Raw genomic sequence first — 18,743 nt, 5'->3', positions numbered from 1 at the left:
ATCTATTTTGGCTTATGATCTAAAGTATAAAAGTATACAGGCATGGTAGTTTTGCTAAATTAAAATGAACTGTTAACTTATTTTTTAAAAATTCACCATTTTTATGGGAGAAATGTAAAGATGAATCAAATTTTTTTTTCAAATTTTTATTTACACTCTAGTTAGTTAACATGCAGTGCAATGTTGGTCTCAGGAGTAGAATTCAGTGGTTCATCACTTACAACCTCCAGAGCTCAAGATGAATCAAACTGTTAAGACAGAAAGATAAAAAATGCAAAAGATTGATGATCAGGTTTTGAAAAATGGAGTTCATGTCCATTTCCTTTTTAATATCAGAAGTCATGAACTAAAAAAGCCAGAAGACCTATCATTTATCATAGGTAACCATCTCCAAAATCAGCTATAGGAAATAAATGACCAAAATACTGGGGTCTCCCGTTTTTACTTTCAACAGCACAGGGTGTCAGTTGCTAGTGCCAAAGTAGGCCTCCGTCGTGTCTTACCTAGTACACGGTTTCTGGCTCTCAGGATCCACATTTTACTTCTGTAAGTAAAGCCTGTTTGTCCTGTTTAGATATTATAGTCATCTTGACTTTGTAAGTAAAGGTGCTAACTCACGTATTTACTCTAACCACACTCATGAGGTAGGATGGAAAATTAAAGCAATTACAGGAAAAAAATAAAAAATAAAAAAATAAAGCAATTACAGGGACGCCTGGATCACTCAGTGGTTGAGCGTCTGCCTTTGGCTCAGGTCGTGATCCCGAGGTCTGGGATTGAGTCCCACATCAGACTCCCCACAGGGGCCTGCTTCTCCCCCTGCCACCCCCCTCTCTTCCTCTGTCTCTCATGAATAAATAAATATAAAACCTTTAAAAAAAATTTTTTAAAGCAATTACATGCATACCTTGGAGACACTGCGGGTTTGGTTCCAGACCACCACAATAAAGCAAGTATCCCAAGAAAGCGAGTCCAGTGAATTTTGGGGTTTTCCAATGCATATCTTAGCTATGTTCACACTATCCAGTAGTCTATTAAGTATGTAATAATAGCCTATGTCTAAAAAAAATTGTATGTACCTTAATTAGAAAATATTGCTAAAACAATTCTAACCATCACCTGAGCTTTCAGGGAGTTGTAATCACTGATCACAGTTGACCGTAACAAATACCATAATGAAAAAAACTTGACATACTTGACATACTTCTTGGCAATAGCCAGAAGTATCAAAATGTGACACAGAGACACAAAGTGAGTAAATGCTGCTGGAAACGAGGCGCCAATAGATGCTCTGGACATAAGATTGCCACAAACCTTCACTTTGTAAAAATCCAGTATCTTCAAAGCTCAATAAAATGAGACAGGTCTGTATCTGACTAATTCAGGCCAGAGTAAAGAATACTCTTCCCTTAAAGTACTGCCTGGAATTTGGGGGGAAAAAAAAAAGGAGGTTATAAGGATATTTTTCCCCAAAACTCTCCAGATAGTTACTTCAGATTGGCTCCATGTGTATTTTTGGTGAAGTGCACATGTTCAATAACAACAACCCTAGTGTTCTCTCAAAGATTTAGAGCAACTCTCAGAAGACTTTAGATCACGTTGTTTATGGGAATGAAGCAATAAAGAAATGAAAAGCCTCGGAAATGTCTTCTTATTTGGTGTGGAAAGAGGAATGGCTGTGGCCTTGCCTTTTTCATGGACATTTGAAAGTCTTATCAGATAATATTGGCTCTTGACCTTAAGGCTATTACAACTGAGACTTTATTAAAGGACCCATGGGCAGCCTGGGCAGCTCAGCGGTTTAGCGCCACCTTCAGCCCAGGGCCTGATCCTGGAGACCCAGGATCGAGTCCCACATCAGGCTCCATTCATGGAGCCTGTTTCTCCCTCTGCCTGTGTCTCTGCCTCTGTGTGTGTGTGTCTCTCATGAATAAATAAATAAAATCTTAAAAAAAAAAACAGGAAAGAAAAAATATTAAAGGATCCAAAAATATATCCATAAACTTTTTTTTCCAAGCTGCCTCCTTTTATGACCAATATGAAGAAAGTAAAAAATAAATAAATAAAATAAAACAAACAAACAAATGACATCAGTAGTTGTTATACTCAGATGACAAATATATAAAATGCATGCTCCAACCACTGCTTCTGCATCACTGGCAGGCATAATTAACCCATCACGATACTCTACACCAAGACCCAGGCTCAGCATCCTCCTCAACAGAGCATTGCCAGGTGCCACTACTTAAGGTCCACACCTGAGACAAAACCCCTTTGCTATCCCCCTCTTCCACTGGTGCTAGGCAAATAATAGGTGGTTAGTCTGCATGTGATAAAACACAAACGATCAGAGGTTCTGGCTATTATTCAAACCTGTCTTCTTTTCACAAGAGAGGTCATAGCTAGTGTTTGGCCTGATTTCAAGAACAAGAGTGACACTGTGGTCACCATATCAGGTTGTTGACAGACAACCCTGCAGCTCGATCCATCCTGTTTCTGCCACATGGGATTGGGGCCAGCCAACTTAAAGAACCCTTTGCAGGCCACTGGCACTCAGGTCAATGGCACAAGTCATAGAAGAGTTACACACAGGTGAGCAGGAGTTTGATCTGCATCTTGGCCTGCCTGGAAAAGGCACCAGTAACTAAAAAGGAAAGACAAGAGGGGCGCCTGAGTGGTTCAGTGGTTGAGTGTCTGCCTTCGGTTCAGAGCATGATCCCGGGGTCCCAGGATCGAGTCCTACATCGGGCTCCCCACTGGGAGCCTGCTTCTCCCTCTGCCCGTGTCCCTGCCTCTCTCTCTGTCTCTCATGAATAAATAAATAAAATCGATTTTTTAAAAAAAGGGAAGACAAGAAGCATAAAGGTGGGCTGCATATCCACTAGTCAGGGGTGAGGGGGCCTCACCCTTGGGCCTCTGTACTGAACCCTGCAGGGTGCACTGAGGCAGCAAGCAAAAGAGGTCCCAGAAGATACTGGGACGCCATTCCTTCTTTGCCATCCCTGCATCCGTACATGTGCACATGATGGAAACAACAGCCCCCTGGCTCCATGTATTACAGTACTGTTTCCAGAGCATTCCCCACCGGTCAGCACGGGCAAGCAGGGCAGGCATTTTTATCTCCAATTTTACAATAAAAGTGAGGTTCATTTGTTCAAAATCACATAGCTTTTAAAGCCCAAAGTTGTTTTCACCTGAACTATCCAGGAGAAAAGAAGAAAGAAAAAAAAAAAAAAGAAGAAGAATATTTTGGATTCTTTCCCATATGAATGTTCAGTTGATCACACCAAGTCCTTCCAAAACTTTGCACGTATAGAAGAGCTCATAGCTGGATGGTGAACCAGTTGCATGTGCCAGGCGGGATGGTGAGGATGGTTTCCCCCCAAGAGTAGCTTCTGAATCATTTAGTAGTGGACATAACATTCCTGGCCCTCAGTCATTGAAAGAGACTTTCTGTTCATTTTTCCAACAGCTGGTGACACTGTTGCAGATGTGGGTTGTCCCTCTGTATTTCACGATAAAACTTTACTGGTGGCGGTTTCTGTCTATGTGGGGAATGTTCTCAGCTATTACCAGTTACATCCTCTTCAGAGCTACCCGAAAACCCCTCTCAGGGAGAACACCACGGTATGTATTCCATTTCCTCCTTCCTTGATGTCCTTCTTATTGTAAGCACTAAGAAGTAAGCTTTAATTCCATTTTCCCAGATGGGAGAGGAGGGGATTACACTTCTTTTGCCTCCAGTAACAAAACTGTTTGGATATTAGCTATACTGCTGTTGGATCATGTTCATTATTTAATGACTATTCAGACATACAGGTAAAATATATTACATCAGCTACTAATAAAAGCCAGAAGAAAGAGAAGTGAAAGTATTGATTAAACCTTCTAGAACACTGTTTGCATATTTATTTTTAGCTCAGCATTTTGTTTGACTCCGTTATAAGTTGGGTCACACACATGTTATAATAGAGCGAGAGTTAGATGCTTATATTTCTAACAACTATAAATGTGTTTTATGTTAGATAAATCATAAGTAATGGATAACTTATTCCTCTCATAACAAATGATGCTTTAATATTCCGGTGATCATCATAATTACCATTGCCAACCTCTTGACATTGCTATGATTCGATCACATCATCTACAAATCTTTCCAAAGTGCTTACAAACTTCATAATGTGCCCACAAGTTTACTTTCACTGTCCTTGTCCTGTAGATAAGATCTGAATCTGAATCTAGATAAACCTCAAGTAGGATAAAGGGAAAAATGTACAAGGTGTTACATGGTAATAAGACAATGTCAAATTTTGATCTCTGTTGAAGAATAAATCATAAGCTCCTGTGAAATGCTTTTATGATTATTTGGCCATTCTTAATCCTCTAAAAGAGTGGGAGAGACAAATACCAACTTTTCCTTCCACTCTGGAGAAGAAAAAATATGCAGTGAGAAAAATCAGATAAATAAATGTAATGAAAAAGATTAATATTCAAGGGACTCTTGGCTGGCTCAATCAGAAGAGCATGCGACTCTTGATGAGTTCAAGCCCCACGTTGGATGTAGAGCTTGCTTAAAAAAATAATTAAAAGAAAAGATTAATATTCAAGTAAATGAATTCAGGTTGATATTTTAATTTAAATTTTAACTAATTAAAATCAAAATTAATTAAATTAATTAATTAATTATGGGAAGAGCTTTGGGGTGGTGTTAGGAGACTTCCTAAACTGGCCAAGTTGGGGTTTTAGACAGCCTTTTTGGCCTAGTCTCCCCATCAGCACATGGACATACAGAACACTTTCTCCTTCTTAAAAAATGTTGTAAGTTATTTAAGACTTGTGATAGTAATCCAAATTTTGTATGACTCAAAATGTACTGGTTTTCATTCCCTAGATATAACCTATATTGTATTTCAGTGAGAATAGTTTGCTTCTCCACTGTAGAATGAATTATTCTAGTTAAACACAGTATTTCTGTGCATGTCAGCTCATTCAGTGCAGAGGAACTTCATGGCAAGAAATATCCAACTGCTGCCTTGTTACACTCCATGCCTCATTTACCTCAGATGGCCAGGGGCCCGGCCGTCTCCTTCTCGGGCCCACAGTCTACCCAGGTCAGCTTCTCCTGCCTGCACACCTCATTAACCCTTAAAGAAAGACCTAGCCACCATGTGAAGAGCCAACAATGGGAAAGGCTAATTAGGACCCCATTTCTTCTGGGTAAAGAAGCTCCTGTTTGTGAGAGGTAGTTAGGCCCTAAAGATCTTTATGGATCTTTCTTTGATCATCATATTATAGGTAAGTCACTTCTTAGCGATTTTCCATTTGAAACAAGATTTCATTACAGGCTGGGAAAACTGATCCGAGCAGATCCGCATGGTGCAAAAGCGAGCCCAGGAGGAGTGGTTCCCCCCATGGTGGGGTTTAAAACCCGGCTGTTCCTCCCCCTGGCTGTGGGTCAGAATAACAGAGAAGTGGAGTGAGTTTCTTCTCTCCTGCAGCAGGATTCAGGCCCCCAAACAGGCCACACGCTGGCCACAAAAAGCTGAGCTTGGTGCCATCAGTTCCAGGCCAAGCTGTCCTTCTGGAGGCTGCTCTGAGGCGCTCACCTTCCGGCTGTAATCTGGGGAGCAAAGGGGTTCTTTTTTTTTTTTTTTTTTTCTTACAGGTAATTTTTTTTTAAAGATTTTATTTATTTATTCATAGAGACACAGAAAGAGAATGAGAGGCAATGACACAGGCAGAGGGAGAAGCAGGCCCCTTGCAAAGAGCCTGATGTGGGACTCGATCCAGGGTCTCCAGGATCACACCCCGGGCTGCAGGCGGCACCAAACCACTGCGCCACCGGGGCTGCCCAGCAAGGGAGTTCTGGGCTCCCAGTGCCCTGGACACCTGTGCCCCCAGTAGGCAGGAGGATTTGGGGGTGGAGGGGATTTGGGAGTATCTAGCCTGTCTGTAATAATGATGTGACCCGGGCAGCCCGGGTGGCCCAGCGGTTAGCACCGTCTTCAGCCCAGGGCCTGATCCTGGGGTCCTGGGATCGAATCCCGCGACAGGCTCCCTGCATGGAGCCTGCTTCTCCCTCTGCCTGGGTCTCTGCCTCTCTCTCTCTTTCTCTCTCTGTCTCTGTCTCTCAAGAATAAATAAATAAAATCTTAAAAAAAAAAAAAATACTGATACGGCCTTCCTGACCTCACAGGTGGCTTCTTGGCCCAAAGAAGCGGCACAGGTAGAGTCAGGAAGAGCCAGGTGCTGGCTCAGCCTTGAGAGGAGCCCCTCCGGGGGCAGAAAGGGCTCATGGAGTCGGGGGACCCCCACCGGGACGCTGCCCCCCGTTCCCCCTTCTAGCGACAGCAAGCCCCGGCCGGCTGCCCAGAGCAGCGAGCCAGTGGCCCAGCGCCTGCGGATCAAAGGGAGTTGCTTGGGGGGCGGAAAGGCCCCCCTCGTGGAGAGGACTACGGCCAGGAGCGCCTTGACCCGAGGCCGCAGGGTCCCCCCACCCGGCGGGGTTGCACCTGCCGCAGGAGGCGCGGCCCCCAACCCGGGGAGCCTTTCCCAGGGCGAGGTGACTGACAACCCAGGTCTCAGGCCCGCCCGTGAACCCCCATTTAAAGCACCGTGTTCCAGAAGGTCCCTTCTGACCAGAATTCAATGAAGCGGGGCGTAGATCTTTTAAACTAACGTCGAGACCTTACCTGGGCAATACCCCGGAGCGTGAGCCTTGGGAGCACGGCTCCCCCTGGGAGGAAGTGGGACGGTGGGAGACCTGCTCAGGAGCAGCGGTCAGCCACCCCCCTTCTTCTCTCCCAGCACCCAGGACGGCATCCAGCTGCTCCTTTCTCCACCCCCACTTCTTGTTCCGTGGGCACAGGACGGATGGATCTGGGCTCCCAGCCTCCCCCACATGCTCCCAGGCATGCAGCAGCCACGTGGCCCCTTCTGGGGTCTTTCTAAGGGCTCTCACCGCCAGGCATAAGGGAAACAGGGTGCGCGGCTCCCTTGGAGATAGATCATCTACACCCTTCCTCTCGATCCCCATCTCCCACTTCTCCACTTTGAGCCCATGGGAAGAGGCAAAGCCTTTAAGAGTGGTCATGGTACTTGCTGGGTGCACAGAGGCCCCATGCACACAGCAGGAGAAACCCCGCCTGAGGCTCACTGGTGATTCCACCCTTGGGCTGGGGGAGGGGCTGTGTGAGTGGAGGGATTGGGATGAGGCTGAGGCCACCACGGCTGCCATCTGCCCTGGGGCTGGGGTTTGAGGGGCAGCAGGTGCAGCTGTGCAGAAAAACTCCTGGGGGAGGAGGTCCCCCCTCTTGACTTCTCTGCTCATCTTTTCCTTACCTCCAAGCTACTCTTGCCAAAACCACTCTAAGCTAACCCTGGGGCCAAACAAGAGAAGAAGGGGAGGCGGGGTCCCAGGCAGAGAAACCATCCCCCAAGGCCACTCTTACATGAGGAACGCAGATAAGTTACAATGAAACTGTATATGCACGATACTATGTATATAGTACAGATACATTAAACCTATAGATTATTGGGCAGCCCCGGTGGCCTGGGGTGTGATCCTGGAGACCCGGGATCGAGTCCCACATCCAGCTCCCTGCATGGAGTCTGCTCCTCCCTCTGCCTGTGTCTCTGCCTCTCTCTCTCTCTCTCTCTCTGTCTCTCATAAATAAATAAATAAAATTTTTTTAAAACTATAGATTATTATTGAGTTTAGCTGATATAATCTATGCTATGTATATTACATAATGAACAGAATTCTAGAAATTAAAAACTGACTTACAAAAATGTTTGAAAAAGATAAAATACTTTCTAATGTATCATGTTCTGTTTTTCTCCCCATTTTACACTCCACAGATTGGTCTACAAATGGTTTCTTCTAATCTACAAACTCAGCTATGCATTTGGTGTTGTGGGTTATTTGGCTATCATGTTCACAATGTGTGGATTCAATTTATTTTTCAAGTAAGTATCTCTAGTTAAGATCTTAATATCTGCAAGCCCTTGTTCACAACATTCACCTGGTCGCATTCTCTGTATCTGAAATCATTTGGCCCTGTGATGTTCCAGGCCCACATTGTTTGTAGTAGACATCATTGGTGGAAACCGCTAGAAAAGTATAAGAGGAAACCCTAGAGAAGAAAAATTTTCAAAAAATTGTAAGCTTTAAAGAAAATCCATACTTGATAGGCATATTTTAAAGATCACCATTAAAAGCAGGCTACATTTGTGGTAGAGTAAGTCTGATTGAACTACAAATTTCCCCTCCATAAAATTCTGAAGCATCATTTCCTTGTATATATCTTCTTCCTTAAAACCTCTAGAACTACACTGTCTGGTGCAGTATACGATAGATCATGTGATCGTTGAGCACCTAAATTATGAAATAAAATTATCTGTAACTATAAAATACACATGTCAAAGTATGAAAAAGAATTTTTTATATTGACTGTTGAAATACAGCATTTGGGATGTATTAGTGAAATTAATTTGTGTTTCTTTTTAACGTGACTACTAGGAAATTTTTAATCTAGATTTCTATATTGCCATGAACAGCACTGCTCTAGAATTTTGTTTCTGCTACCCATGAAATCCCTTTTGCTTAGGGCAGTCAGAAAAGGACAAAACTAAGTGCTTAGAACTTGAAATGAGGAGTAAGGAGATAATAGAACAAGAAATTTCATCTTGGGAGCAATCAAGGAAATCAGGATAATTATAACTCAGAACAGAGCACCCACTAGAAAGTTGGTTGCTGAGATGTGCTGTGGATGAGGTTCTCGTGGGCAGAGCAATGGCTGTGTGACACCACCCTGTGGTCTGAAAAAGGGGATTTGAGACCTACCACCCAGCTATGGAAAGCAGCTCAAATAAAAAATTCCTCAGAATATCTCTCACATTGAAGTTCCTCTAAGTGTCTGGGAACTTAACAGAAATATAAGGGCACAGATCGGTGACCCTTAACTCATAAAATAGGGTAGGCAGTTGGATGGGGTTGTCAGCTCTGAGGGGAAAGACTCTTCTATGGCAACATTACTGATTTTATAAGCATTTCATGACACTTCCAGAGCAGGAGCTCCCACCCTTTTCTAGCAGGAAAGGGATAGAAAGTAAGTGTACACACCTATGATTTCCATATTATTTTGCATATAGAAAGATTCTGAATTCTTTTTTCAGCGTACTGTCTACATAACTTTACATTAGTGACTGTAAAAATATTTATAAGGGCTGTATGAAATCACTGAGCCTATAGTTGTCCCAAGACTATTGTCCATAAGATTTTAAGATCCTCAGCCATGACTCCTCTTACAATGAGGTTTACCAAGAACTTAACCCTTCAGGCTGGCAAGGAATTGTTTTTTACTGTTATTGATTATCACTGTTTTAAAATTCTTTTCTGTGGAACCACAAATCTGTCACTATACTTTTTATCAGTAAGATCATAATACATCCTTCTCCAAACATGGAGAGAATCTTTATTCCTCCCCACTGCCCCAGTTCTCAAATAAACCCAGGCAAATCTTGAAAGAATAAAGCCACCATTTGTGTTGGAATTCCCAATTCACATTACCAAAAGATCTGTACCTCTAAGTCTACAAAGCAATCTGCCTTTACTCCTTCCTCCTCAAATTAACAGAGCACAAAACAACCAGATAGTGTCCAGAGAGAGACTACCCAGCTCCCCTCCACTCCCTACTCATTGCCTGACTCAATCAGATCTGGCCAGGGCTAATATTTGAAACTGTTGACAGATACAGCAAACCATATGTACTATGATTAAGATTCATTAAATTAGGGGCTAATTAAATTAGGGGCTGATTGTTCACTTTTTAAAGAAATATTCCAAAAAAAAAAAAAAGAAAGAAATATTCCCCTTAGAAATGAGGTGGGGTGTATCATAGATAATCCTACTGTATTTGAAATATGATCCAACTTGCAAAATTTTTTCTCTAATTAATATATGGCAACTATGACACAGTAGCAAAGGGCCTCAAAATTGGAGCTCGATCCCTGGTTTTGTTTTGTACCAATTGTCATGATGAGCAAATCGCTTTTTTTCCAAATCTCCATATTCTTCAAATGCAAAATGAGGATAATCTTGTCTACCTCAAGTATTTGCTAGGTAAGTGAAGTATTTGCAAACAGTCTGTAAAATCTAAGTTTGATAACAAGAAATCCCAATCTGAGAAGCTTCTAAAAAGCACTGCTGTGTGGACTCCACCCCAAGCCACTTACATTACAGCTCCTAATCAGTGGAGTCTTAAATCTCCCCGGGCTTAATTCTAATCTATATCTAGGGCTGAGAACCACTGCTCTATTAAAGAAGTTCTTAATGTTAGCTGCCCACTAGAGTCACCTGGGATCTGGAGAGGTTCCAAAAATATTGCTGCACAGGCCCTACCCCCAGAGAATCTGATGTCATGGGCCTGGGATGCAAGGGGCAGATGAGCAGTTTTACAAGCTACCCAGGCTTTTCTTTGCATAGCTCAGCTTGAGAACCACTAGTTAGAAGACCCTCTCAAGAATTACTTTGTCCACTTACCACTAAGTAGTCAAGTTTAAGGGGAATTTAGAGAATTTTAAAATTCTTTTAAAAAAGGGGGGAGGGGATTTAAAAAAAAATCCATTAAAAAAAAACACTCCCAAGTTTCTGTTAGATACTATGGCAGGAAATTTCTTCTAAGCTGCAGTCTTCCAGAGCCCCCTAAATGCCACATTCTTGTTTCCTTACACTCTTGTTTTCAATAGAATCAAGGCTAGAGATTCCATGGATTTTGGCATTGTGTCCTTGTTCTATGGCCTCTACTATGGAGTAATGGGAAGAGATTTTGCAGAGATCTGTTCGGATTATATGGCTTCTACAATAGGGGTAAGTGTTGTTCTCATTCTCTGAAACCACCACAGCACATGGAGATTTGGTCTCATCTTACATATTTGTATCCGGATTCAGAAATACATGTCTTTTTTGGTTGTCCCAGGCCAACTGCTCCCTGATTCTCCCGGCACCAAAAATTATCTTTGCTAATGCATTAGAAAATATACTTCTTATTTCTATAAAGTGATTGGGAAACAAGGCATCTCATCGTATTTATTTATTTATTTATTTATTTATTTATTTATTTATCTATTTATGTTTAAGTGACCTCTACACACAACGTGGGGCTCAAACTCACAACCCTGAGATCAAGAGTCACATACTCTACTGACTTGGCCAGCCAGGTGCCCCCAAAGCCCTCTTACTAAATAAAATAATAATTTAAAAGCAACCTTATGTAGCATACTCCAATTGTCAATATTGAAAGGATTAGTAGGGGCACCTGGGTGGCTCAGTGAGTTAAGCGTCCAACTCTTGATTTCAGCTCAGGTCATGGTCTTACAGTTGTGAGATTGGGCCCCATGTCAGACTCTGTGCTGGCCATGGAGCCTGCCTCAGATTCTCTCTCCCTCTCCCTCTCCCCTTCCCTCATCTCTCTAAAATAAGAAAAAAAAGAAAGGATTAGTAAAAATTCAATAATAACAAAAACCTTGGTATCGGCCTAATACAGAAAGTCATATTTGATGCACATAAAGCACTTTGGAATCAATCAGTGCCTCCGGGTAACTCTTCATAAAGATCAGTTATCATCATATAGCATTAGAAGAAGTAGAAGAAGATACAAAAACTGCTAAATATGTTCTGACTGTATGTCGGTCTCTAGAATTTAAAAAATATCCCTAACATCTTTTTTAAATACTCTTTTACGATTAAAACTCCAAATAGACATACTTTCTGGTTAGATGTATTCCAGATTCAGGTATTAGCAGCATTCATCTATGTCTGAGACATGCATATCTCCTTAAAATTTACAGGGGCTCCAGGGATGACCCAGTGGTTTCAAGAATTTCATGTCTCTGTCCTCTATCGGTCCCTTGGTACACAACAGATATGAAATGGAAAAGCTAGTGTGAGTGTCAAGGACTGTTCTTCTCTCTCTCCATTTATGGGGTGAGACTAAGTAGACATGACCCAAACTCCATTCCCATTGCATCTGCCCTTCTCCATTTCTGTAGGTTCTATCTTATTCTTTTCTGATAGCCTGGAATACAACTTCTGTGGTGAAATGCTGGAACAAAATGCCTTTTGGGATTCCTCTGTCATGTGTCATCTACAAGACAACTGCCTTTTTTTTTTCTAATGTTTATGGTGCGCATGGGAGGGAATATTTCCACTCCTACTTCCTCCAGCAAAAGCCAAAAGCCATACTCCTTAAAAAATCCCCAAAGCCTCTTGTACTTGTTTATGGACAGAAGACAAGGAGAAGAGTTGTATGTCCTCTGTGGGCCAGGAAGAAGAGATTCAACCTCCCAAGACAAGTTTTTAAGCACTAACTTTCTGGAGACTTCTCATCTGATCCCACCTCAGAAGTCTTCAACTTCTTGTCATCCTAAAAAAAAAAAAAAAAAAAAACCCCTTCTTGTCATCCTTTGTCATCTTAACTCCATCTACCAAATATATAAAACCCACTGCTCCAAGCATTGGCATAACCACCATTGACTTCAACTGATGGTGTGTGTGTGTGTGTATGTGTATGTGTGTGTGTGTGCATGCGCGCACACGTGTGCAAGTTTGTACACAGGCCTATGACAGAGGTAAGGAGGAGGCAAAGGAGGAACAATTTCCATTCTCACACCAGTGCCTAAGCCCCACACCAGACTAATTAAGTCGAAATCTCTAGAAGTGGAGCCAATGCATCTGCTTTGTTTTAAATCTCCTCAGGAAAAGGAATGAGCTATCAGGCCATGCAAGAACACGGATGAACTGTAAATACATATTGCTAAGTGAAAGAAGGCAGTCCAAAAAGGCTACATAGTATGATTCCATTTATATGACATTTTGGAAAGGGTACAACTACGGAGATAGTAAACAGGTCAGTGGTTGCCAGGGGCTTAGGGAGGGAGCAGTGTTGAATAGGTGAAATACAAGGAATTTTTTAGGGCAGTGAAATTATTCAGTATGACACTGTAATGGTAAATACACGACACTATCCATTTGTCAAAATCAATAGTATTTTGAAGCAGAGAGGGGGAAACAATGTATACAAATCCAGAAAATCATTTAAGATGTAAGAGAATTCTAGGAAAGAATGTAGACTGTGACAAAAGAATTTAAGTGTATTACAAATACATGAAATACCCACAGTGAAGGAAGTAGGAAAAGAAAGTGCAGATCTGAGTACCTCTGAAGTGAACAGAAATCCAAGATTAAAAGCAAAGGAACTGAACATAAGCTCTGTACTCTAGTTCATACAGTGGTTTCCCTCAGGGCTATGGGTGACTATGGGTGACAATCCTGACACTGCTCTACATGTATTCTGGAATTGCACGGCTACGTAAGTGGAGAGCCCTTAATGGGAGCTATGTTTCTCACTCCCAGAGGGTTCCAAACAGGTAAGGAGAGAAGGCTAGAATGATCCATGTGGTAATGGATAAGAGTTAAAGACTTCAATCTGAACTCATGTTTAGCTTAATATAGATTATATGTATCTTAACATAGATGGGCACATAAAGGACTGTCTATTGCTATGTTATAAACATGAGTTAGTATATACATATATATTTCCTTGCTCTGTTAGCTAAGAAGCCCTAAAGCAATGACACCCCAGTAACAAGGAGCACACCTCGTGCCCAGATCTTTTCTAATACCATTGTACAATAAAAGGAACCAGGGCTTCCTGGAGAAATAGTTGATTCTAGGTCTTGGCAGGAACATTCAATTGAACCTGAAGTATCTTGTATTTCCAGAAGTTAAGGAAGTGCTCAAAAAACCAAACCACAAAAAAAAAAAAAAAAAAAACCCACAAAGATGAGGGAAAGTCAAAGAGATACTGAAAAAGCTCCCAATGGCCAAAGCTAGAACAATCTGTACAACAAAATAGCAGCAGCAGCAGCAGCAGCAGCACTGGGTTATAACAAAGTATGAAATAAATATCAAGAGTCCATATGACATGAATGAATAAATGGAGGAGAACAAACAAATCTCCTATTCAGAAGAATTCCACATAATTTATGTAGATACTCCAACCATAAGAAGGTTGTGTGGTTAAGTTTTTTGTGTCAACTTGGGTAGGTTATGGTGCTCAACTGTCTGATCACATAGTCAAACACTAGTCTAGATACACACACACACACACACACACACACACACACACACACACCATGGGTTCCTTTTTTCTAGAGAAACCTCACTGACACTGAGATAGAGCATAGCCGACCCCTCCTTATGAATGGGCTGCTCATGGTGATGTCCTTCCAAAGAGTACAGAACAAGGAGGAGTAAAAGAAAGAGTAGCTAGTGGAGAAACTTGACAAACACTGCCACAAGCCAGGTGATTAAAGTTAATAGCAACAGTGGTAAGTCATGCCGATAGCATGTACCTCGCTGTGGTGTGATAAGAATGTCACCTTTGTTGTCTCCTTCCCTAAAACCCACACTCAGTATAATGAAGAGAAAAACACCAGTTAAGTTGCAACTGAGGGACATTCCACAAAATACTCCCCTACACTGTCAAAATCATAGGAAAAAAGGCAAAGTCTGAGAAGCCACCATAACCAAAAGGAGCCTAAGGAAACATAAAGACTAAGTGGTATCCTAGATGAGATTCTGGAACAGAATAAAGACTAGATTAACAACAACAACAACAACAAAACCTAAGTAATCTGCATCAAGTATGTACTTTATTTCATAATTAGTGTCAATGTTGGTTCATTGATTGTGATGAAGGTACCGTACTAATGTTAGAGGTTAATAATAGGGGAAACAAGGTACATGGTATATGGGGACTTGTATTATCTTCCTATCTTCTATTTAAAACAAATATTAAATGAATATTTATCTTTTAAAAAAGCAATAATCACCGCAGTACTGGAAAGATATGGGTATCCCAAGTTAGAACTCTAAAAGCATCGCCTCCCAGTGGGATTAATCTGTGTGCTCCTTCTCATCACATGGGAATTAAAAAATATGGAGATGCCTCAGCTTACCCCAGATCTGTGTGTGAATCAAACTCCAAAATAAGAGGAAGAGTCAGGCTATGGGTAAGCTTAAAAAGCCTCCTGTGTGACTCTGAACTATAGCCCTGGATAAAAACTTTCCCCCCCTTTTTTTTAAATTTTTTATTTTTTTAAAATAAATTTATTTTTTTATTAGTGTTCAATTAAAACCTTTCCCCTTGAAGGATTCCTCAATGGGAAGATTAAATTGGAAGTTATAATTAGCCATGTGCCTTGGGTCCACTTGGGGTTCAGTAGGTTTTTGCCTGGAGACCCTGGCCCCACTGAAGCATTCCTTTGGGGAAGAGTGTTTCAAGTTCTAGACCAATGAAGAAGCAGTAAAGACTGTGTCCCAAAACCTGGCAGTGGCTTCCCTGTGTTCGGAGTATGCATGGCACGTGCTCGCCTTTCCAACAGCGCTCTGTGCATGTCCCCCAACAGTTCTACAGCATGAGTGGGATGCCCACGAGGAGCTTGGGGGATAACGTCTGTGCCGTCTGTGGGCAGAAGATCATTGTGGAGCTCGATGAGGAAGGACTCATTGAAAATACCTACCAGCTCTCATGCAATCATGTGTATCCTTTTCACAGGAAACCGTATGGGCTTCATCAAGCCAGTGATGGGAGGCCACTTTCAAAGAATCTGTGTTGGTCATGGCAGATGTCAAGTCAGGGAGCTCATCTCATCCCTTCCTCCTCCCTCCTCTCCTCCCCGCTCACCATCTCCTCTGCTTGCTCAACTCCCATCCTCAAACCCCAGGCCTTTATCCTTTGCCACCTGTCTTGTTGAGACTTTCTGATAATCCCTGCTGAAAAATGAATGCTAACTGAGGTGAAGTTCTCCCAGTAATTTCCTTTGTAAAAATGAATCTTAATGCCACATGGACAGGAAAACTGCATCCTCTGCCCAAACGCTGGCTGGGAAAGTTGGCAAAGCCGTAAGCGGACAGATAGCCATCAAGGCCCAGGGAGGGAAAGGTTTGGGGATGAGAAAAAGTGGAGTTTCAGGTTCAGGGAACTACTCAGGACTATCCAGGTGGAGTCTGCGTCTGAGTCTCACAGGACTGAATGCAACAAAGTGTGCTTTGCTTAGAAATAATCCTAGAAACCTGCTTGTGTCAACAGTTGGTGGAGGGGGTGGGCAACCAGGTGGTGTCAGCTTTGGTCGTAGAAAGAGGCTAGTGGCACAAGCAGTAGGAAAGAGGGACCAACACTTGCACCCAGTTCTTGGACCACTTGGCTCCTCTGCCTGTGAATTCCACCCCAAGTGGCTGACAGATCTTTAGGTGTTAGGAACCAGACAAGCCTGGGCCTGGAAACTAGCATTCTTTGGGGATTCCAGTGACTGTTGAGGAAGACCTCAGTATGCGGAAACACACTGGGCTCAAGATCCTTGAGCGAAGCAGCTTATGCTGCCTAAGCATGGAACTCTGGACACTAAAGTCGTGTGTGGGTTGGCCGACAGTCGGTATTTTAATTCTTTTCTAAATACGGGGGGGGGGGGGAGGTATCATTTTTCTTTATTTTATACTACAATATCAATTTGATAATATTGCTCTACACCCAGTTCAGACCTCTGGCATTATCAGGTGGTTAAACCATCTATCTTTTGCCTCTGAAGCCCACCGAGCTCGCTAATACTCTAGACGTGCAGTGCCCCTGATCCCGTTCTATTTCATCTGGACAGATTCCAATTTTTCAATCCTGAGAGTTAAAAAGTGGACTAAATGCATCTGAAATGTACTCGGAGCCCTCACTCCAACATTTAAGCCATATCTCAGTTAAATTTTTTTTTTTTTTTTTTTTATGATAGTCACACACAGAGAGAGAGAGAGAGGCAGAGACATAGGCAGAGGGAGAAGCAGGCTCCATGCACCGGGAGCCCAACGTGGGATTCGATCCCGGGTCTCCAGGATCACGCCCTGGGCCAAAGGCAGGCGCCAAACCCCTGCGCCACCCAGGGATCCCTAAGCCTTACTATTTTAAGATTAAAAAATACAAAGACAACCCATATAGAATTCTGTGGTGGTTTTTCAGTGTGACAACTTTCCCAAAAAACTATCCTTCTTTGGTAGAAATTTTCCAAATCTGGCCTTAGTTTTAAATGTGATTACTTTTCAAATGTTGGAACAGAGCCCCTTCTGCCATTTGCAAGTGGAAATATTTTCTCTCTCCACCTTTAAAAGCACTTAGGGATTGTTGTACACGTGTGCGTATGTACTCTAAAATGTAGTCACCTTTAAATTTGCTTTGCAGGGAGTATTACTAATGGCCCACTTTGGCACGAGTCAGATTAGCAAGGAGCAGGCAAACGTGAGTCATATTAATAACGTGAGGCAGGAGAAGGAATCAGAATATTGCTCTGCAGCAATTCTGACAGCTTGGAGACTTTACAGCATTGAGATTTTGAAGATGAGACCAAGATTATTAAAGAGGAGGTGGACATTTCACTGCTGTCTCTAGGACCCCTGAACTCTGTATCTCTCTAAAAGATGGGGCCATCCTCCAGCCCTTTTGAATATAGAGCTGTAAGGGTTTTGGTTTAAAATCTTTGTTGTAGTACACCACTTTATATAAACCCAAGCCTATTGCAAAGGTGACCCAACTCCAAGAACATAAAATAGTGGAAACTCTTAGCTGCGTGAAGATCTGATATTGAGGAACTACGTACACGGCCTCCACTTGTCTACACCTCACAGTTCTCCACTTGTTAGAGAGGAGACCTCCACATCATTGCTGTTCACGTGGGTGACAGCGGACTAGTCAGAAAGTCCTGTGATCTGGATCCAGAGAGCCACAGTGAGATCAACAACTGTAGAAAAAAATAAACCACTAGGATGGATCAATAGGACAGATCTCACTACTGTTAATCACTTTGCTCAAATCTACAATGTTGTCAAACCTGAGAAAATGTATTTGCAAAAGCAACTGGTTTTGAGTGATCCATTCAAACATTTATTTAATAAATAGGCCCTCAGGCACTGCTTACGGTGCTGAGGAAACAGAAGAATGAGACCTGGTCCCACAAGTAGCATGCAGTCCAGGAGAGACGTGTATGCTCATTGAATGTCATGATACAATGTGATAGGAGCTTTAATAGGAGCGGTCCCCTGATGCTGTGGGAAAACATAGGATGTGCTCTCAACTTTAGGGGCAAAGGGCCAAACTCTCTAGACAGGGAGATATATGCAAATGAGTTTGTAAATGCCTAGGGTTTCAGAATTTTATTAGGTTTATATTCTATTAAAAATAAGTGGCTCCTTATCAGTAACAAATAACCTGAGATAGGACTATGAAGCTAATAGAAATATCTGTAAGTTTGCGGTTTATGACTACAAGTTCCCTAAGCTTGCCTAAGTCCTTAAGATAAGGCTGATTCCACAGTACAGTAGGTAATGAGTAGTGCCCAAAAAGTAGGATAGGGAGGTGCTATGGTAAATGCATGAGAAACACACGATGAGCGAGGCAGGGAAACACCGTGATACATTTACATAAAATATTACTGTAGAAAGGCACTTTCATATTCTTTATCTACTTTAAATCCTGGAAGAATCAAGTGAAGCAAGAACAAAACCAAGGAGCCACGTAAACTCTGAAGGGTCCTAAAGCTATAGCAGCTCTGATGCAAGCTCCCAGTCCCTGGGGGTTCCGTGGTCCTGCCGAATCTTCCTTAAATAGTGATGTACACAATCAAGTCATGACTGAGCCATTCTC

At 42.3% G+C, this 18,743-nt stretch overlaps 1 protein-coding gene across 1 annotated transcript in view; it reads left to right on the top strand.

Annotated features, from left to right (window-relative positions):
* The window catches only part of RNF175 (ring finger protein 175), a 35,252-nt gene that overhangs the window by 12,371 nt on the left and 4,138 nt on the right, over positions 1-18,743 (top strand). Inside the window, exons 2-5 of the mRNA XM_025439337.3 lie at positions 3,473-3,627; positions 7,861-7,968; positions 10,750-10,870; positions 15,472-15,605. Of these exons, the coding sequence (XP_025295122.3) occupies positions 3,473-3,627; positions 7,861-7,968; positions 10,750-10,870; positions 15,472-15,605 (518 nt within the window). The remainder of the gene's footprint in view (positions 1-3,472; positions 3,628-7,860; positions 7,969-10,749; positions 10,871-15,471; positions 15,606-18,743) is intronic.

The sequence above is a fragment of the Canis lupus genome, chromosome 15, assembly GCF_003254725.2.
Source record: "Canis lupus dingo isolate Sandy chromosome 15, ASM325472v2, whole genome shotgun sequence".
In the NCBI taxonomy this organism is placed as follows: Eukaryota; Metazoa; Chordata; class Mammalia; order Carnivora; family Canidae; genus Canis; species Canis lupus.
Note: the sequence above shows the minus strand (reverse complement) of the source record. Positions and strands in the feature narration are given on the sequence as shown.